Source organism: Charadrius vociferus, unplaced genomic scaffold, assembly GCF_000708025.1.
Source record: "Charadrius vociferus isolate BGI_N301 unplaced genomic scaffold, ASM70802v2 scaffold621, whole genome shotgun sequence".
NCBI lineage: Eukaryota > Metazoa > Chordata > Aves > Charadriiformes > Charadriidae > Charadrius > Charadrius vociferus.
The window spans coordinates 539400-561397 of NW_009646926.1; the positions used below are offsets into that span (position 1 = coordinate 539400).

General features: G+C 47.5%; 1 protein-coding gene across 1 annotated transcript in view; it reads right to left on the minus strand.

Annotated features, from left to right (window-relative positions):
• Positions 1 to 3524: 3524 nt before the first annotated feature.
• Positions 3525 to 21998, minus strand: part of NLRC5 (NLR family, CARD domain containing 5) — a 51706-nt gene continuing 33232 nt past the window's right edge. Inside the window, exons 25-47 of the mRNA XM_009894490.1 lie at positions 21936 to 21998; positions 21179 to 21262; positions 20625 to 20708; positions 19916 to 20005; positions 18875 to 18940; positions 18316 to 18399; positions 18156 to 18239; positions 17020 to 17106; positions 16487 to 16564; positions 15838 to 15921; positions 15365 to 15448; positions 14638 to 14721; positions 13874 to 13957; positions 13698 to 13781; positions 12907 to 12990; positions 11873 to 11956; positions 10912 to 10995; positions 9742 to 9825; positions 8674 to 8757; positions 8422 to 8505; positions 5902 to 5985; positions 4697 to 4780; positions 3525 to 3606 (exon numbers count right to left, since the gene is read on the minus strand). Of these exons, the coding sequence (XP_009892792.1) occupies positions 3525 to 3606; positions 4697 to 4780; positions 5902 to 5985; positions 8422 to 8505; positions 8674 to 8757; positions 9742 to 9825; positions 10912 to 10995; positions 11873 to 11956; positions 12907 to 12990; positions 13698 to 13781; positions 13874 to 13957; positions 14638 to 14721; positions 15365 to 15448; positions 15838 to 15921; positions 16487 to 16564; positions 17020 to 17106; positions 18156 to 18239; positions 18316 to 18399; positions 18875 to 18940; positions 19916 to 20005; positions 20625 to 20708; positions 21179 to 21262; positions 21936 to 21998 (1894 nt within the window). The remainder of the gene's footprint in view (positions 3607 to 4696; positions 4781 to 5901; positions 5986 to 8421; positions 8506 to 8673; positions 8758 to 9741; positions 9826 to 10911; positions 10996 to 11872; positions 11957 to 12906; positions 12991 to 13697; positions 13782 to 13873; positions 13958 to 14637; positions 14722 to 15364; positions 15449 to 15837; positions 15922 to 16486; positions 16565 to 17019; positions 17107 to 18155; positions 18240 to 18315; positions 18400 to 18874; positions 18941 to 19915; positions 20006 to 20624; positions 20709 to 21178; positions 21263 to 21935) is intronic.

Consider the following 21998-nt stretch of genomic DNA (forward strand, 5'->3'; position numbering starts at 1 on the left):
CATGAATGCCAATGTGCCTATTTTCTCCAAAATCAGGTTTTCCCCATGTTTTCTCCCCCGCCCAGCATGACGCCTCCAAGTCCCAGCGGGTTCAGCGCTACCTGGAACTGGTGTTAGCAGAGGGGAACCAGCGGCTGCGTTTCCAGCTATAGGAAGCGGCCGCAGCCATTGTGTGCGAAAGCCCTGCCCAGCCTGGCTCCGGCTGCGCCCTAGCACCAAAGCCAGGCTGCTCACCGCCCTCCAGCAGCGTGTTTATTTACAGCAGTGTATTTCTTTTTAAAAATCTGGCCTCAGTGGCAGCAAGATCCCTTCTGTGCCAGCACTGACTAGCTCAGACATTGTCTTCCGGAAGCTGCAGGCAGCCTGAAACAATAGGGGTGTGCAGAGCGTCCTGATACATTTCCATTTTTGGACTGCGATAAATCTGAAATGTAATAGTAACAGCTCTAAAAATGGCCCACGTTAATTATCTATTTGGGAATCGCTTTGGTATTCAGCCATCACACACAATCTCCAGTGGCCTCAACATCTTCCCACATGCCAGAAGATTCATTTAACCCCTCAAAACTGGACCAAGCCTTCAGGTTCCCCCTCAGAAACTTTGAGACCCGATGGCAAGCTGTGAATATGGGCAGCAGCAGCGCAATGAGAATGGGAAGCACGCTGGGGAAGGGCGGCCCAAAAGTCCTTGGCATTCGATGCTGAGACACAAACTAGGGACCGATTGTCTTGTGTTTCACGTACAACTCAATCCAAAGCTCTCTCTCTTTTTTTTTTTTTTTTCTGTTTTTTTAAATGCAACCCACGCATTCAAAGTACAGCACAGAGGCCGCTTTTAGCCTAAATCGCTGTACTATGCACAACTGCTTCCCATTTTTGGGGTTTTGCTGACACCTGGTGTTCTGGAAAAGATACTGTGATGACCTGCGAGTCCCTTGCGCTGGGATGGCCACTCTCAGGTCGGACAGATGCGTGTCTGGGAGCTCAGCCTGAATTTGGGGAGAAGCTGAGGAACACAGGCGTGCATCTAGATTTCCCAGGCGCTCTTTAACATCTCAACTCCAGAGAAGTGCTGCAGCAGCAGTATCTATGTCATGCCTTCTTCCGTTACTGCTAAGCTCATCCCATAGCTGTACCGCTCCCTAACTTCAGGAGTCAGGGGAACCGCAGGGGAATCTCAGGTCTTATTTATTTTTGAATCCTGCCTTTCATTGCAAGGGAAAACAATCCAACGATGCGATCCAACCCCAAGAGATCTCTCTACCCAAGGCAGCTATTCAGGGTTAGCACCCAAGACCCAGAAAGCAAAACTGACTTGAAAAGCCAAGCACTCATCGTATCGGCGTTCTCATTTATTCAGTTAAAGCACATTTTTCTCCATCAAAAAAGGAGGGAAAACAGTAAGCAAGAAGGCATGATTCACACCACTACAGAAGGAAAATAAATTATGGTGACACTTGAACAAACTCAAATGCAGGAGCGGATTGCATCAAGGAGACAATACAATGGAGTTGAACAAAGATGTGTTTGACAGAAATGTTGTCTGCTTTTCCCCCTGCTACACGGGCCCGTAGTAACAGCAAAAGGCTCTGGCTATAGTCACTATCGAAGACAACAAATTTGGCATCATAAATGGCATTAAGAAGTCCAATCCCAGTACTTTCCTTCTTAATACGGGTGGAGTAAAACTCAATCTTTGATTATTTCCCACACATAGCACTTAGTCCTACTAAAATGATGTTTCAAATGCAGGAAAAAAATGAATTTTCAGCTCACAGCCTGGACCAAAATGGACTGTCACTGCAAACTTGGTCCAACCTCTTGTATTTCCAAAAGAAGTCCTGGGAGAGCAGGGTCTGAGAAGAGCCCAGCTGACCAACACGCTCACCTTGGAAGCTGTGTAGAGCTAACAGTCCCAAGACACCTTTCAGTATGTGATCACGCTGCCTTTTGTGCCTCGCTCTTCAGCTGATGGGCACTGGGAAGATTTGCATCTGCTAACTAGATCTGGAAATACAGAATGAAAATAAAAGCCACATTTGGTGAAGCTTTTCCTAAATTCCAGTGTTTGAATCTCAGCTACTTGATTACTTCATTGAACTACAGCGTGATAAGGAATTTTACCACCTTTTTTTCTTTGTTGTTGCTTTTAAACCCTTTTCGGAGCACAGTCTCTGCAAAACTCATCCTGCCTCTACGCAACAGTGTCAGTATCTCACAGAGCCTGATGCTGGTCTTTAAATAAGGACAGTGGCTCCTCCAGGAATAACAGGCGCCAGCTGTCCACGTCTTCTGCCCAAAGGTTTGCTGGACCAGCGTTTCCATCTCGTTCCAAACACCTGCCCTGCCCAAATTAGATCAGTTACGTCTCCCCAGGCAAACACTGCTGTAAACAAAATTCCATAAATAAATCCACCGCAAGGATTAAATATTTACAGCACAGACAGGTAAGGAAAACATGACAACACAAGTTAATAAATAGTGAGAACAAGGTGGCTACGCTTCTGCAACGCAAGCTGGCGTCGGGACAGCTACAGTCCATCTCCCCCGCTGAGCAGCAAACTCAGTGTTGGGGCTCTTCTCCCTCCAGTTCCCACAGGGCCAACATCCATCGCCCAGCGCCACGAAGGCTTTGGCATCCAGGGGACAGCAGAGGCTTGAAGGACCTACCATGCAGTCAACGTTTCAAGCTAACTGACTCCTCGCTTCACCTCAAAGAGATTAGTGCAATCGAGTCTTCCAAAACCCCCCCCCAATGTGTACAAAACCCCACGTGAAAATAGTAATGCACGTTCTCTCGCACAGAATGGTCCCAGTTTTCTTACAAATTGTTTTACGACCTCAGTGCTTCAAAGTTTCTCATAGAAATTTATAGTGCTATCAGCCTTTCCGTGTTATCACAGTATAAATATTGATCATTTGGGGCAATGATTTGCAATTTCAGAAGTCTTGAAGTTTCTACTAGGAAACTGAGACAATTCTGTATGAAAAGGAGCCTGATATGAAGCAAACGAAACCACATATTACCATTTTTTGCCTAAAAATCATAGAGGTATTTCGCACACAGTTATATACAATTTTCAAACAGCCTGCATTTGTAACAGAGTCAATAGTTTACAATTCTGTAAATAATTTCCCGTCCTCTCCGGGAGGATGTGCATTCCTTTACTGGAAGACCTTGTAGGTGTTGTAATCTTGATTAAAGATAATAAAAATACTCCTCTGGCTTTCTGAATGCCTCAGCAGATGCATCTCATCCTTTCGAAGAGTTTTGATGTTTTTACACCGAGAACACTGCCTTCTCCGCAGCAATTCTTTACAGTGTTTTGCTTTTCTGTACAATAAAAGCTCACAAGAAACAAAACACCATGAAGTGTTCACATTTGGTTCAGTGCAACAAAGGAAGACTTAATAGTTCTAGTTTTTAACTGTAGGAACTTTGATTCCCTGGGTTCTTCAGTGCAAGTTTCAAGGGCAGTGGGAGACAGAGAGCAATTCCTAGTCAGGCAAGAGCTCTTTTTTTGCTAGTAGAAGGAGAAACACAGTCTTGGGTCTTGGCTTGTCAAATTCTCAGCGAGGTCCTTGGGCACAGGGTTGTCCCACAGCCTACAACGACAGCAAACGTGTAGGGCTAAGTATGGTGCGTGAAGAGGCAGCATGCCCAAGACAGCAGAAGAGGCAGCTTTGGGTTTCTGTCAAAGCAGTGAGACAGGAGCAAGGTACGGCCCTATCTCAGCAACCCAGTAGTTGCGTGCCCACTGAGACAGACTCACTGAGCTTGGGAGAGAGATTAAAGCTTTGAAAAGTCCTCAGACCAGTAGCATCTCAGAGAGGGGAGGAAGAACTGAGTTACACACAAGCAACCTGGTTTATGTGAGCCACCCTTCTTCATCTGCCTCATTTGGTGGAGTCTACCCCACAGCTGCCCATACTGGGCTTCTACTGCACGAAGCAGAGTGCCCCAAGGAGTCAAAGGGACTGCGTGCTGTGTTGTGCCCACAGTCTGAGCAAGCACGCAGGGGGCCCAAGCTCCAGCCGGGACCAGAAACATTCCTCAGTGGTGGCTCTCGGGCTGCTCTCACTACTGGGGACAGCAGAGCCTGTTTTGGGCCAGAGAGAGGAGCAGCCACTCGGCTGTGGGACCTGTGTTACCAGCGAGACACCAGAGGCGCTCTCAGAAGAGTGACTTTTCAAATGAATGACGGATGAGCAGGTCTCTCCTACAAGAGGTTTCTAGTGGCGTTTGATACACAGGGTTTGGAGAAGCAATGACAAAGAGTGGGGAAAATCAGGCATCCAAGTATCTGCCAAGATATGGATTCCAGGACAGAGTGGGACAGGGCAGGAATGTATCTGAGAAGTGAAACCAGATATAATGGAAGAAAGACATCTTACAGGAAAAAACGCAACAAACTTCCTGATGGCGACATTACACAACTAGGTCTTCATTTTGACCTCATTTAAAGCCAATAAGCTTTTCAGTCCCTTTTCCCCTGGACTTTCTAAGGGGGTGGAGCTGGCCTAGAAAACTCTCACCTTATTTGGCTTGCATCTGTGTCCCCTGCAATATCCTATTCCACGCCAGCGAACCCAGGGCAGCAGGTCGGCATGGGTCACGCCTGTCCCAAGACTGGTCACCCCCACTTCCCCTTGCTGAGCCGATACCCAGCCACAGAGCTCCGTGACAACTGCTCACCTTATGCATTGAATTTCCGGGCACTTGGCAAGTTCCTCTGCTAGCTTTGTGGCCCCACAGGTACCAATGCGATTTTTCTCCAGACTGTATTAGAAACAAAGAAGAGTTTTAAAATCCAAAACCAAATCAAGAGTGGAAAACCACTGAATAATCACTGGCTCCTTCTCCTGTCCCAGAAGAGCTACGCTTTTCCACAAGCACAGCAATGCCATACAACTTGCATCAGCTTCATCTTTATGACCATGGCCCTATTTATGCAAGAAGTGCGTGTGCACTGTTCCCTATGACCTCCTTCTAGCAACAGGACTTGTAAGCAGATCTATTGCCCTTGGAGCACTCTAACAGATCCCACCGTGAGCCTGGTGCCAAAAAATGGTAGTAACAACTCCTCCTGCCTCAGACACAACCTTCCTGCTTGTACCTGTAAAACAGCCGGGCTCTACTAAGTAGATTCCCTGCCCGAGACAAACAGAACTCAGCTCCTGACCCTATGACCCACAGGCTAATATTTTCATACAGCTGAGAGACGGAAGACACATACCATGTATTCCAAAGGGCTAAGGGGAGGAAAGCTTCAGGAGCAGTTCTTCTGCAGAAGATGACAGTCTCTTCCATTTATAGGGCCGGGCTGTGACGCCACCGGGCCAGCACATGAGCTGGCGACATTGACCCCAGCTGCTGGCTGCACTGCAGTTCCAGCACAGGAGCTGCAGCTGAGCTTCCTCTGAACTCCTACGGCCCAACACCCACAATTTGGCCTTCCTGGGGACAGATTGCTTGCCGTGCTGCAGGACTTCACAAAGGAAGGCACTCTGAGCACAGTACCCATCGAGACCATCCCAGACACTGAAGACAAGTAAAAACTTGCAGGAAGCAGCTCACCTGAGGTCATCAGGCAATATGAGTCGTGTTCTAGAAGTACCAGTTTGTCTTTCCTGACTCAAACAGGAGGCCTTCACAGACTAGCTTCTGCTTAGATACCTATGCTGCAAACACCTTAAATAAAAAATGCCTCTCCGTGCTGCGTACCACCCAAGCAAGGCTGGCCCTCGGTGCATGCGGCAAGAATGCTCAGCAAGAATTTGAACTGCAAAAGCCTGTTATTGTTCCAAATATCCACCCCCTTTTGGAAGCGCTGTGGCTGAGGGCTCAGCGACAGGAAAACCAAGTCGTCTTCTCAGGGTTGCTCTCAGGGCTGTACTCACTCTAACATCCTCAGCTTTTCCATCCCTGGGAGAGCAGTGGCCAACTCTTGGGCTCCTCCGTCACCAAGGGCATTCCAAGACAGTCTAAGACACACAAGAAGTCCCAACTGTGAGTCAGTCGATAAACACAAGGGGAACAACAACAGTGCTGTGATAAAACCCCCTCACAGATTAGACTGTTTACAAGAGCTTTTCGCCCTCTTATGACGACAGGTAAACATTTCCCCGCTTTACAAGTGTAATTTTGAGGAATTTCCTCAGTTTCACCACATTATTTCCATGTATGGTAAGACACCAGGGAATGTCACCACAGAGCCTGAGGACCGTGGTTAATCTCCAGAGTCCTGCAGGCCCAGGGAATGAGACTGGAAAGATGGAAACAACTGCTGAGCACACAGCTTTACGGCAGGGCAACTCCTCCTGCTGCTGACGGTATTAAACTACTGCAGCAGCTAAGCTGCCTCTCAGACCTGCTCTTAGAGCTGCCTCTTGGCTCTGAGCTCTTCCAAAGGATAGCTTGCAGGACTCTTGAAAGGCTGGGTTTTTCACTTTGTGGTGCATTAGCAAGTAAGAAAATTCTTCAGATCCTTTCTCTACTACTGGCTGAACAGCCTGGCAAGTTCCCTCTCACCCGGAAAACAAATCTAGCACGGCACCACCAGTGCTTCACTACAATACTCAGCTGACTGATCCCGGGGCCATCCCACAGAGTCACTTCTCTGCCCAAGTCTGGGGAACTCCAGAATTTCCGTATCATGTGTAGGAGCCAGGCAGGACAGGATCCAGCTTGAGAATTGGGGCCTTCCACCAAACAAGTTCAAGGCCTGTTCTGGGATTTCACGGGTATCAGCATATCGCTCCAGGCATCACTCTGATTTCCCCAACGATGGAACTCACATGTGCCTCTACCGACAAGACCAGACCCCTCCTAACACTACTGTTAAAAGAATCATAGGTTGGAAGGGACCTTGAAGATCACCAAGTTCCAACCCCCTGCCCTGGGCAGGGACACCTCCCACCAGCCCAGGTTGCTCCAAGCCCCGTCCAACCTGGCCTTGAACACCTCCAGGGATGGGGCAGCCACAGATTCTCTGGGCAACCTGCGTCAGGGGCTCACCACCCTCACAGCAAAGAATTTCTTCCTCAGATCTCATCTCAATCTCCCCTCTTCCAGTTTGAAGCCATTCCCCCTCATCCTATCACTACATGCCCTTGTAAAAAGTCCCTCTCCAGCTTTCTTGTAGGCCCCCTTCAGATACTGGAAGGCCGCTATAAGGTCTCCCCAGAGCCTACATCTGCCAATCTGTTAATAATGCAGAAGTAGAAACTAACCACAGGGCTAACTAGTCTTAGTGCCACGCTGCAAGTGACAAACCTATGCACTGAATATTGCATTACTCATCCCATCACTCCACCAAACTATGTAGTGGTACAGAAGTCACCTCTCCTGGGTCCGGCAATAAAATCCTGGCTTTGGCCTAATGCCCTGAGCCCTAAGACATTTGTGATCTCCACACAAATACCTTCTGGGGGAGGGAGAGGAAAGCCTGGTGGGCTTCTGACCCATGCATCATTTTACTCAAACCATCCATGAGTACTTTGCAGAACTGACGCACGTAAAAGTAGTGTGATAATCAAGCGTCACCCAGCTGGGCACAGCAGAGATGCCTAGAGAGCCGAGGTCTTGCAGATCCCTATCCTGAAAGGAGTGACCTCAGCATAGGAGGTCTGTACCCTGCCAGCACCTCAGGCAGTGTTAGACTTCATTAAAGCTACAGGTAGCTCAGGATTGATGAGACTGCTACCTACCCCATGGGATCCTGTGTACTAGAATTAACATCCCTGTAGTGCAATGGGGCAAAATGCTTTTAAAAACATATAAGCTGGAGCAGGTTCCTGGGAGGCTTCTTGCTGAGATTCTCTTGGGCAGGTGAACACGCGTCAGAATGCAGTTAGCCCATCCATGTTGTTTACTGAAAACCCATTCAAGCATCCACACATCAGAGCAACCCCTTTTATTTCAGTGTGGAGAGTGAGATTGCAGCTGGTGATACCCCCTGTTCATCTACAGGCTGAATACGCTTTGCTTTGAGCTCTCAATTCAGCCTCTACATTGCACAGAGAAGCTCCTGCTCTGCTCTGAGAGTCAGCTGTGGCCACCTTGTAAGAAAAATGGAGGCAAGACTTGAACCACAGAAAACAAGATGAAGAATTTGGCCTGCCTCTCAGAACAGATGCTAAAAGATCAAGAATAACGAGCAGAGTTTGAAAATGAGTGTTTCTTCCATAATGCATTCAATTCTTCACTTTCAGCTTCCAATAAGCTGCTAGTTATACCAGGAATTTTTTAGCAGTGAATTTAGTCAACTTGTAAGTTATGAGTAAATTTATCACTAAAAAGTACTTAGTGGTAAGTATCAGTAAGTATTTAGAAGTGTACTGCAGTTGAAAATAAAAGCAGAGGTTAAAACAAGAGTGACCTGTGTGTTGAAGGGTCTCCCCATCCTTTCCCACACTCACATTATCTCCTCCATGGAAGGGCATTGTCGGAAGCCATGAGAAAGTGATTTGGAAGCATCATCCATGATTCCACAGAGTTTCAAGCTGAAGCAGCAGGGAGAGAAAAAAAAAACAGGGGGCACAATGTGCTGGTGTCAGAACCGGTGGGGAATATGGCACACCAGCACCATCTGCTGCGCTCCTGCCCCGGCAATACTACAAACAACACCAGCCACACGCTGCCCCGGCAGCCTTCAGTGCCCTGGTACTCACTCGATCTTCCGGAGGTGTTCAAAGCATGGCAGCCCCTCGGACAGGGCACGGATACTTCCTTCCCCAAGGTCATTTTCTGATAAACTGCAAGAGTAATGGAAAAGCTTTGAGTGGCCACAGAGCAAGTAGGTACAGTCAGAGAAAAGCCATGACCAAGACATAACTACGTGAATTAGCAAGTCCGTAACTAGTAGCCAGTCTCAGTGCGGACTCAAGACGGCAGGGACAAGCCAGATCAGCACATGGCAACTCAGGGTCAATTCCATGCTTGGTAAAACGGGAACGACAGCCCTGCTCTAAACTCACAACATCAGTCCATTCTGCACTGAATTGCATCCAGACAGTAAGCTGGGGCTGCACCAGTGGCTACGATGGACAGAGCTGCAGGACATCGTGTGTTGCATGTCAGACTGGAGATAGGAAGTTATACTGGAGTTAATGACTGCTGTAACTTGAGAGGAAATGACGGTACAGGAGAGTGGGAAGAAGACATGGCTCTGAAAGACTCGGGGGGCGGCAGTAACTGCCTCCCAGCCTTTACCAGGGTGTGCTGCTCTGTTCTCATCTACCAGCAAACACAAGCCATGGCAATAGCTTTCCTGCTCTAACCTATCTCACACCTGAATTACCAACATCCTAATTCAACTTGTTGGTTAACAATAAGCACACAACAAAGAACAGTGGCATCAAGGATGCAGGAGGAAAAGCTAATTCACATCACCTCCATTCTTTCAGTTCCCTATTTAGAAATTCTATCACTCCCCAGGTTACTACATACAGTAGTTCAAAGGCATGTGGCTACACAAAGCCTGGCAAACCGCAATGGCAGACAAGATTTAACATTTAAAGTGATCTAAGCTGCCCCACAGGGAGCAGTGACCTTCAGAGAGTGTCTCCTCTCATCCTGAGAAAAATGTCTTGAACGGGTGGAGGGATTGCCCTCTGCAGAGTCCACCTGAGCACAGAAAGAGCCTACATGACAGCGTCAGGCCTGTGAGCTGAAATGATTCCCACCCGCAGAGTGATACCAGCCATGGCACGATCCCAAGCGCACCTGCTATGGCCTACCTTATCTCTTCCAGCAGCTGACATGCCACCAGGGCTCTGGCCAGCTCCATCCCTCCTGCCGGCCCGATGTTATTGTTCTGCAAGCTAACAAAAGAAACAAAAGCACTGGAGGATTATTTTAGAATAAAGCTGTAACAAAAGCTCATATTTAACTTGCCAAGAAGATAACTGCTACATCTTTGGAACCAGCGCCCAGTTCAACCTGGCATCCTTGTAGGTTTGTCTTAGTGAAGGGGCTTGGAAAACACGGAGGCAACACTGGGGTCCAGCAATGTGGACACACATCACATAGCTCCTGTCGCTGTCAACAGCATTCAGCCCTAAGGAGATGCAAGTTCACTGGATTTGCTCACGCTCATAATGAAGCAGCCCAGTCAGCCAACTGTTGTAAAAGCACAAGGCTGCATAGTACTGCCCGGAGTCTGCCTCCAGCTCTGTGCACGTGGGATCAGTTGGAGATGTGTGAGGAATGGCCTTAAGAACAAAGAGCAGATGGGAAATCTCATGTCTGCAGATTTTCCAACACCTATCCAGTGAAGACAAGAACTCATCCAGAGGACGAAAGTCTCCCACCACTGGGATTCCTTTTCTAAGTTATCTTCTGATGATACTTTAGACACAGGCTGGAAGACACACCATTAGGCTAACTGAGCCCAGTGAGCTCTTCTAGCTCACCAGTTTCTTGCTTTGCTACTGTAAAACAGTATGAGAAAGTCCTATGTGTTAGAGCCCTGGAAAGACTTCCATAAAAGGTTTAAAAATCTAATACCACTGAGTTCAGGGGGAAAAATGACTCAGAGGTGCCTGCACAAAATAGTGAGGGACCGCAAAAGGTGCTCATATTTATGCTTACATTACACCAGAAGGAGAGGACAGCCAGAGGCATTAGAAGCTAACTTACTCAAAACCAATTTTAAGGGTTATTTTACTGTATATACAATGCCTGGGTCATCTCTAAAGTTAACAGTGCAAGAGTTTACGCAAGAATAGTTGATGTGACTTGATGTAGCAGAGTAATTGTGGAGGGTTTCTGAATCCTGAGACACTTAAAATAATGTCTGAACAAGAGGCTGGTGCACTGCTGCAGTCTATGCCTTCTTCCATGCCTTCTTTTCAACCATCCCACATATTCCCAGGATACGCTTTCCTGGAGCAGAGGCTGCCACTTACTGCAGGATCTTGAGGTTGGTCGTGCGAGGCAGACAGAGGGCAAGTTTCACTGCTGTTCCGTCTCCAAAAACATTCCTTGACAGTCTGGAAGGAGCAGAAATGAAATGTTACTGGCAGTGATCTACAGAGCCTCATTCCTCACCTGTGTGTCACCCGCACATATCTGTGACCCCCATTTCTCACCCACATGCAGACGGGGCTATGCTGAAAGGAGCTAATGTCCGTGATTTAAAGGACACTGGGAGTGGGAGGAAAGAACAAGGTTTTGTAATCCTGTAGCAGGAGTTAAACGGGGAGGTAAAACTGACTGGCACTTCTCACTTCTCACTTCACACTTCAGTGTGCTCCTAGCACACTGATCGCCCTCTCTGACCCAGCTGTCTTGAGCTGGAATTAAACTGAAATTGCACTTTTTAATATGTGCCCTTAGTCCAGTACACTGTAATCTGAAGGTTATATGAATAGATCCAGCATTTTAACTGTACCTTTTTCTCATGTGTTCCTTTTTTCCATTTTATTTATTTAATACGGCAGGGCACATATGTTCTATAAACTGGTCTGGAATGGAATGACTGATGATGCATCTGGCTGAGCAAAGCCTCTATCTGTCATCTGCCCCCCATTTTTGCAGCCATATAGATTAATGAGGATTTCTTCCACAACACAGGCCATATGCCTGTGACACTGGCTGTTAAACCACAGTTTCAGTTCTTCACCACTAACACAGTCTCTATAGTTCTTGGGAATCTCCGAGAGATTCCAGTGAACAACCAATCCCCAAACCTCCCACACCCAGCACCACACATTCCTACCCCATATACCACCTGTGAGTTTTTACCCTGCTCTCGAAAGAATCGGTGGTAAAACTGATTTTGGCTTTACTGGAACCATGTTAGATCTGGTTTCTATGCCCTGATTTTTGCCCAGCTTCCTGAAGGGACATTGGAAATGACACACTTACATTAGCTCCTCGATGCGCTTGCAATAGGCAAGAGCTTCCATCAGCTTTTCCCCTCCAGCAGGACTAGGGCTGTTCCCTGAAAGGCTAAAATAATCATGAAAGACTCTCAGTGGCTGAGCAAGAACCAGAACACTTTGCTTCAGATATTTCACTGTTTGCCTGGCTTGATGGGAGACTTGGGTCACCGCAACAATGGGCTACACGGAGCTGCAGTGGTGTGTCCAGAGACATGGGTCTCTGGAAAATGGCCTGGGGATCTGTAGTGTGTTTTTGTCAAGGTCTGAGTCACTTCTGCCCCTGCAGGTCCCAGAGGGAAGAAGCAGTTTTCCCTCTCCCAGACAGAACTGGGAATTCCCTTTTCTTGTTCCAAGTCATTTCCAGGTTTTTAATTTCAAAAAAATTACGAGGCATACCCCAGAGCTGAGCATAATAAACAGCCTGAATGCTCTAATTTCTGCTCCCCCGGGGTAGAGACAGTTTGAACCCATGTCTCTGAGAGCCTTGTCTAGAGACTGTGTCCTCACTTTGACCAATTCTCAATTTCACCCCTACTTCCACTAGTAAAAGAAAGCAGTGTAGCAACGCTGGGGGTCACCACACTGGGAACCCTACACAGCACGAGGCAAGGTGCTGCGTGGATCCGAGACTTGTACGATTCCCCACAAGCTTGCAGATTTACCTTCCAGGACGCAACTGAGCCAGAGATCTCTGCGTTCAAACAGCTAGCGAAGGCCAGCAAATGCCCACTGCTGTGTTTGGGGGTGACTGCAGAAGGACGTGGCCATAACCTTCACTCTCAGAGAGTCTCTGCACTGGCAGAAAAAGTCGCTGCCAGGCCCAGCTGTACACGGGGAGGGCAGGACAGGGAACACCTTCCATCGGTGCGGTAGATTTTGTAACAGGCCTTCAATGACATTGAAAAGGCTGGAAGGTGGAAGATGGTGTAAGTGAAGGTGGCACTGAGCTTCCTACAGGGCCTCCCCACTAACTGTGGCCATAACTGGAATCGCTGCAAACAAAACAAAGGGACTCACTCGATTCTCTTCAGGTTTTGCATTTCCAGCAGGACAGCAGCTAGATTTATCAAGCCTGGATCTCCAATCTTATTGTGGCTTAAACTTTAAAGAAGAGAAGAAAGGCTGTGTTGTAAAGAAAAATGCTAAGTGTCAGGCAAAGTACGAGATCTTATTTAATGTCTCCCATATGCTGGATGACACCTCTGACCTTGGCAGCAGAATGAAAGAGCTGCTTGTCTCAACTATCTCATGAAAGACTAATAGCTGTTAATGAGGCTTTAAAAAAATTTGCAAGGAGCAATCAAAAATGACTGGATCTTGTTCACGGGTGGGAAATTACTTCAGCCAGAATACCAAGACAGGCAACAGCTGGTTACTATTTTCCAAACCACTACAGTGGAGAATGGACAGAATCTGGCTAGAAAGAGAGGCAGAAAAGGAGAGCAAGCCTGGCGTAGGCTCTAGATTCAGATCTTTTCAGAGCGGGGAAGTGCTGAGTCCAAGGCTCTCCCAGGAGAGAAGGGGACTTCAGGTCCTCTTCTGGATCCCAGGGATTCCAGAGAAGATTTAAATCCAGATGCTGTTTCATCCATTTTCTATGTGACGGCAGCAGAGTGGGGTTAGACCAAATTCTCCTCTTCTGAACATCAGTCTCTGATTTCCTCTAGCCCAAGGTACCTCATACATGAGCATTTTGCAGCCTCCCCACCTTTGTTACAACATCATGTATAAGCACATCTGGATCTCGCCAAACGTTGGCACTAGCAGTCACCTCTCTGCTGTGAGACTGCATGAAAGGAGAAACTTACTTGATTTCCTCCAGGTAGCGCATATTCCTCAAGGCTTCTGCGAGTCTGGAGCAGCCATCATTACCAATACTGTTATGGTCCAAGCTGGAAACAACATCCCCAGAAAAACAGACATGAAGCTAGTGTGATTCAATATCACAAGCTGGGCTGGAGGCAAGCTGCAGTCACATACTTACATAAGCCTTTTCAGAGATGGCATTTCACGAAGTCCCAGCACAAGCTTAGGAATTGCAGCACTGCTGAGTTTCATGTGGCCCAGGCTAAAAGACGAAATAACACAGGAACAACTAACTACCCACAGGCAGTCGTGTGAGCACTCAGAGCAGAGGAGAGCAGAACAAGGGTGGAAGAGAAGTGAGAGTGTATTCTGCTCCCTGTGAATACTTTTCAGTTTTATTCTGTAGTGCAATTCTGGACGTGTTTGGATCCTAATAAAATACCAAGAGAATCCCAAATCTTTGGAGCAAGAACCCAGCCCCTCATGGAGCAAGGTGCCACTGTGACCATAAGATGGCAAAGTTCTCGAAATAATGACACACATGTTCCCGTGGTACTTCGTAACAGAAGGATGCCTTACATGTAGGTGCCTGGAAAAGCCATCTCTATGCAGGCCACCAGATCATCCTCCAAGAGTGAAATGCTGGCTCTGGGATTGCTGCACGGGAAACACTGCCTCCCAAATGGGACATGATCCATGTGAAAACCAGCTACCAAAACACTTTGTTTCTCCACTGCCTCCCACAGACTACAGATTTCTGTCTCTCTCACTCATTGTTCATTGTAAATAAAAAGGAATCGTTGCTTCTTTCCTATCTGCAGTTCTCCAGCCATCAGAAAAACTACATCTGTCGACAGTACAGGCAAAATAGAGGTTGCAGTTTAACTAAAGCTTCTAGAAAGACCTGGAAACCTCTGGAAAGCCTGGTAACAAAACACTCACTTGAGCTCTTCAATGGCCTGGCAATTCTGCAAGCCCGTGATCAAGTAATCAATTCCAGTTGGCATAATACTGCTAGACGTCAGCCTGCAAAACAGCAAGGATCAAATAAGAAGGTCAGGTCTCTGAACACTGAGAAAGAGGAGTTTACTTCACTGACAAGCAAGCTGCCCCATCCCAAACCCCAGCCAGCATGGACATCAGGGACCAGTAAGTTTGGAGAGGTTTCCACGCCTCTCATGTACAGGACTACGAGGACTAGGTAGATGAGAGATGCTCACATGATGTGGATGTACCACACCAGCACAGTCCCTGCCTGGGCCAACCAACCCCCAGCATTTCCCTGGGCAGAGATGCCTGCCTCTCGCTTACAGGCAGTTGAAGAGGGCTGTGAAAAGGACTGAATGCTATTCATACCAAAAAAAGCTCTTTTACACAGTAGGGGAATATAAAATTACCTGCAATGTAAACAAGAGCCAAGGTCTCAGTCTCAAATTGCTTTCACTTCAAAAATGGGGAAGAGAAAAACACTTCAAAACACGCACACAGCGCCCCTATAACCACCTCTAGCAAGAACTGCAGAAAGCTGTTGAGTTCACAACCTGGACATGGCCAGATTATGGAGCTCGTAGCCATGTTCCAGACAAAGAGTGTTTCAGAGAGGATCAGGGTAAGGTGCAGAGTTGAGCAAACAATAAAGACATGGAAAAGACCTTGTCTGGGGACATACCCAAACTTCTTCAGTTCTGGAAGAGGTAGTAAAATCCTGACTAGCATTTCTGCTTCATCATTGTGGAGCTCAACATGAGACCATCTGCAAGAACAGAACAACAGATCTGGGCTACGTCCACTGATGATGAAAGGTCTGTACCAAGCCCACAACCAAAGCACACCCGTGCAGGGCCACTGAAGAAGTGTCACGACACCGACACTTGCCAAGGTCCTACGGGAGTTCCCCGCCGCGATAAGAGAGTACAGGTTATCCGGGCACAGGGGAGATTTAGATGTCTTCAAAGGATACCCCAGGAAGCCACTAGGTCTATGGGTCTTTTCTATTTTCCATCCAAACACTCTAAGTAGGGGACCCAGTAGGCAGGGACTGGGACCTTGCACTGGCCTGCCCTGCTCTGTCCTCTCCTGCACACACAAGGACAAGCTACCCCCTTCCCCCCAAAAAATCCTCTACAATGCCTGGCAGCTCACCTCAATTCCTGAAGCTGAGCGCATTTTTCACGAACCCTTTGGTAGAAGCAAGCGTGCTTGATTTCTGGTGTGTACAGATTCAATCTGCAGGATACAAACACACAACAAAACTGTCAGTGATGATCAGCCGATGCCCACTGCAGCGTCTGGTGCCCCTTCGGGCCAAGGCTTGGGAACAGATCCGAGCTTTGCAAGTGCTTTCCCTGGGCTCTCCTGCTATGTCCCATCCACACCACAGGCCAGTGCAGAGAAACACAGCCCTTCCCCAACTGCACAAGACGACAGCTGCCTTCTCCTTCAGCTACACAAAGGGAAAAAGACACTAATGCTGTTCCTTCTCTATACATTCATGCAGACACCTGTGTGTCTTAAGAGTTTTCAAAGTTCTCATGTCTCCTGAGTGCTCCTTGTCCTGTGGGGAAGGTAGGTAGATTTTTTTTACCTCGTGCAGGTCCGTTATGGGCCTGAAGGAGGGTGGCCTGAAAGACACATGCACGTGAATGTTCCTTCTGCCTGTGTGCCTGTGTTCCTTCTGCCCTCTAAGACCAAACCCATGGAGACCAGAGCCTCAGACACTCTGAAGATGTTTTTCATCCCATGATGAGTTTCAGAACAAGCAGAAAATAATGACAAATAGTCACTTTCTCACCTGCTGAGCGATTCCACCTTCTCCAGGCAGTGTGGGAACCTTATGCCTAATTGGAACAGGGTTTTGTCTTTACATATCCTGGAAAGGTAGAGTTTAGAGAACATCATAAGCTTGTGAACTCTTGAGGGAGAGCAAATGCTATTTTCCAGAAGAAAAATCAGGAGGACTGGACGGCCCAGGACTATGCTGGTGTATGAATGCTAACCACCCACCTCTGAAGAGGTCTGCAGTATTTAAACTAGTTCCAAAGCCAGCCTAATCTGGGCACCCTTTCTCCCAAGGGAGACCAGGAACGTGGTCTCCTTTCTGCTACACCTACTAAGGTGTGCAACCACAAACCTTCTAAGCACTTCTATCCGCCAGACATTTGGGTCAAACTTGCTTCAAGTTGGCTAACAGCTTACAAATGCACTGGAGACAGAGAATGAAGAGCTGAAGTGCAAGGTAAAGCGCTGACTTCGATCCCATTTCCTTAAAAACATCAGGCTAAAAGAAAATATCTAAACAATACCAGAATTTGAGATACTACTTACGTGATCTCAGTAATGTTTCCACAGGCCTGGACAGCCAGCTCAAGAAGGTTTGTGACACTTTCTTTACATACCCATGGCTCTTCTATGCTGCAAAGCAGAATATAAGCAGCTCTGCTTTATTCACATGCACGGGTGCACCTCTGCCTCTGGCAGCTGAGTGCTCAGCACTCTAATACACACAGAAAGGCTGCTGTGCTCCTCAGAGGAATGTCTACATAGGAAACAGGCTGCAAACTGGGAAAAAACAGAGAAGGAGCCCAGCTTCCCTGAAAAGGTGAACACAAACATGAACTTCCCTCCTGCCTGCCTACCACTGACAGCAACGAGAGAGAGCCTGGCCCTTGTGCTTTAATGCAAGACATTTTGGGAGAAGTGAAGAGTTCGTTACCCAGGTGCACTGTGGAGGGCCACGAAGATGAGGGCTGCAGCACCTCTCCTTTGAAGGTAGGCTGACAGAGTTGAGGTTGTTCAGCCTGGACAAGAGAAGGCTCTGGGGTGACCTTATAGCGGCCTTCCAGTATCTGAAGGGGGCTACAGGAAAGCTGGAGAGGGACTTTTCACAAGGGCATGTAATGATAGGACAAGGGGTAATGGCTTCAAACGGGAAGAGGGGAGATTTAGGTTAGATATCAGGAAGCAATTTTTCACTGTGAGGGTGATGAGCCCCTGGCACAGATTGCCCAGAGAAGCTGTGGCTGCCCCATCCCTGGAGGTGTTCAAGGCCAGGTTGGACGGGGCTTGGAGCAACCTGGGCTGGTGGGAGGTGTCCCTGCCCAGGGCAGGGGGGTGGGACTGGATGATCTTTAAGGTCCCTTCCAACCTAAACCATTCCGTGATTCTGTGATTTTATGACACAGTAGGAATGTGTTCACCGGAATTAGCAATCTTCTTTGTAAGGCAGGTAGAGGTCTACAGAGACAGCACTGTTTATGACCACAGCTTTACACGATGCTTAGTAGGAATCAAGGAGATAAATCTCAAATACCAATAACTTAGAGTCACCCATGGGAATTTCTCAGGCCAACACTACCTGTCTTTGGAAGAAGCACAGTTCACTTTTGGTTTTGATGACAGGAGATCTTAGATGATCAGACCAGCCTCAGATCAGTATCTAAAACAGCACAGTGACACAGTACCTGATTTTCAGAGGACCCCGATTTTTCCGCAGTGAATGCAAAAGTCTCTCTGCAGCTTGGACTGTCACATTGTTATTTGAGGATCTAGAACCAAAGGTCATGGTAATGAATAGCTGACAAACGAGCCCAGCCAAACGGGTCCAAGCAGCCGTTAACTCACATGTACTCTGTCAGACCAGTGGACTTTTCCAGGAGCAAGCACAACTTTTCCAAGTGCTCTGGCTGAAAGTTGCACTCTGTGAGTCTGAAAAGATGCAAAAGAGAATAGTCTTAGTTCCTTACAAACAGTTCAGGCTTTCTGATGCAGAAATCTCAGGCATCTCCCGCAGAGAAAGAAGGATGTCACTGAAACCTTAAATGCCTTGCAGGGCTTCCAAAAAACATCATGGCAACACCTCAAAAGCATATTTTGAGATGTTCTGATACTGCATATGTGTATGCTAATGGTGCAGCTTTTTGTGACAGGGACTGTAAGGACACCTACAGGTTCCTACGTGAGGAATGGTCAGTGGGGAAGCAATGAGAGAAAGGGATGTGGGATTCTCTGTGACATGAGAAAACTCTTCTCAGAAAGTGAATCAAAGGAAACGTATCATCTATTAGTGCAAAATATCACTGTGTGAGGAGCTGGGGGGTGCAAGAGGTTTTGTCCGCCTTGTCCCTAGGAAAAGGACACCAACTTTATCAAAGAAATCACCAAAAAGAATCTGTACTGTTACCTCAAAATCTTTCTTGGATCATCTCTGCTTGTCAACTTGATGATTAAAGTTGCTTTCGAGCACAGACTGCACAGAGAAGACACACGAGTGTAAGATTTGAAGGGGAAATTTTTTTCTGACTGCTTTCCGAGCAGTCAGAATTTAACAATACATCAAACTGCACATTGCAGCACAGCAGTTACAGAAGTACCTGGCCCAGCTCACCTCTCCCTACAACAAACCGGCCCAGGCAAATGCTTCAATAAGGTTTTGCTAATGCTAAATTGGCATAAGGCAGCACTGGTGGCTAGAGAAGCAGCCCTGATCTGCCCTGCTTCTGTCTGTCTCCTCCTGTCCCTGCACACACTGCCAAGCTCTGGGGAGAGCTAAAACAGGAGAGTGATCGGCTTTAAAATAGCCCAGCCAAAAGATTCAGCACCCACATTTAACTGCAGGAATGAATGGAAGTGACCCTGGTTAAATTTGGTTCATGACAGACCAACTACTCTACGTGAACACAAACACTGATAAGGGCAGATCTGCATCACGGCCCAGCGTTCTGATTTGAATCCGTGAGAAAAAGCAGTTCATGCCAGTGCAACAAGCCCAGACCCCATGGGCTATTTTTGCCAGAGAGGAAAGGAGATAAAGATACAAATCCAAGTAAAGAATATTGGAAATTGCTTTCAACAGACTCACTCTGAAATCTCAACATACTGAAGTGAATTAGGGACCACATTTTTAGAGAGCAAATGCTGACTCCTGCCCTGAAGATGTTCATTTACAGACACACACATGACAACAATTAGTACAGCTGAATACCTGTGTCTTTAAACACAAAAATGGCTTGGCCCCGCAGAACAACTGCTCTGTTAGCTTTCTCCTTGGCAGCTGTGTTTGGCCAGTAGAAACAGACATAAACAAAAGCTTTGCATGCACATACACATAAAGATAGTTGAAAATGTGGCCCTTGTCATTATTGCCCGAAGATCACAAACTTCAGGATAATTAAGAGGAAAACATGCAGGGAAGAGTCAGGAATTAGTAAGGAGAAACACATACCTGACTTGAACTTCAGTGGTGCTTCCAGATGTGGCAAAGGCATTTATGAGATGCAGAACTCCATCCTGAGAAATCTGATTATGGCTGAGACTGTGGAGAAGGAAGGTTTTTCAGGTGTTAAGACTCAGGGTTGTCCCCGGGCTCCTCAGCCACAGCGGCAAAATTCAAGTTGCCACCGAAGGCAGAACAGTCTGTGGGGTGCTGGGCCCCTTCAGCTGTGCTAAATGCACCAAACTGCCCCAAGACACAACACTAGTGACTTGGGTGATGCAGCCAACTTCTAACTGGCCTCTTTGCACTACAGAAGCAGCCGAAAGCTGGAGCGGTTGCTTCTCCACCAGAAAGGGAAGGGGACATGCTGGAGCAGGGCACAGCTAAGCTCACAGCACCTATGGGCCTTGAGCGATTCAAAATGGACAATGCACACAGAAAAGTGATGTACTGAAAACTCAGGGGACTGGGTCAACTTCTGTCACACTACTCTGGGCCTTGTTATCTCCTGCTGATGTTAATAGAAAGACTTTTACTTACTTCAGCAGGTTTTGGATCAGACCTTGAGTCACCCTGGCCTGGAGGTCTTGAGCTGTGTTCATGGCTCACTCAGACCTTACCTCCTAAGGCAGGAGGGGACAAGAACCATGACTTCACGAGGGATCGCGTGAACACCTTTCTACCAGGGCACCTCACGTTCACAGTTATGTTTTCTTACTTGAGGAAACAGGTAACAGGCACTCGATGCAAGTGGTCCAAGAGGCACCTCAGGCCTTCATCTCCCAGCTGATTCCTGGAGAGACTGAAAGGCAGAAGAACAAGGTGGCCAACCAAAACTCAGCCTTTTAAGCAGCAGTGCTCCTCTGAGAAGCTTTGAAGGAAAAAGCCAAACTTCCTGGACTTAAATCCCAGTTCTGACATTAAAGGTCTGTCTAAAACAAACTGCTGCCCTACAAAACTATCTCATGCATAAGTTCCAGAGCAAGCTCAGAGGAAGAGCTCTGAACACAAGCTCAGATGAAGCAACAAATGCCTCAAAACAGCTACAGAGCGAAAACCCCAAGGAAGACGTCCCACCAGCTCAAGCCCTCTTAAAATGTATATATAAAGGACCTTTATGATTACTAACCAATTTTATTTCCAAATAGTCTGAATGAGCACACATACACACAGACAGGCTGGGAATCCCCAGGCAATGCTGAACCACGCCAACCCAGCTCTCCCTCAGTGACTCCCATTCAAGGTCATGGTCACAACCCAAGCCCCACTTACTCTACTTCTGCCAGCCACCCACGCCGCCCCAGGACTCCGCAGAGCTCATCTATCTGCCCTTGACCGATGGCACAGTCCGTCAGCCTGCGTACAAGACAGCAAGAGAGTTAAAGCATGGCCAGCAACCAGGCTCAGCCTGAGCAGTGAGAGCTGCCCATCAGCAGTCGTGTTTTCACACCAGTCTCCCTGCAACATTCGCCAAGATGAATGCCCTTAGCCGTGTCAATGTTTGATATTTCTCCTAACACCTCCCTGAGGTTAGTAATGACAAACCCCATGTTGTAAGTGGGAAACAGGTCTTTTCACATTTTTTGCCATCTCCTTGGTGCCTAACTGGAGAGATGTTACAATCGTCTTTACAGGGGCAGCCAGCAACCCTAACTCCCAGAGAGGCTGCAGACACGTGTCACATACTCATCACGCTGAAGTTCATATGGAGATTATCACCCAGAATTTGAGACACGCATTTGGAAAAGGCATTGGCAGTTGCTTGTGCAGCAGAATTTGGTGCCATGCAAGATGATCATGAGTAGTCCAGTGGCCACCCAAGAAGGGCACACCCTACCCTAATGAACCTCAAATGGTACTGAGTTGCACTTAGGCAGTTGATTTGAGCCCTAATGCTTCCGCTGCTAGCCCAAGCTCCTTGACTATCAGCCCATGAGTTCTTCGTACAAGGGGAGATTTGGCTGCCTGCACTAGTGTTTCAAACCTAATCGAAACAAGTGAATTATAATTAAGTGTCATATGCCAGTACCTGCAGGATGTCTTTTGGCTTCGCATGCTTGCTCTTAAATGCAAAAAAGCATTTTCACTTGAC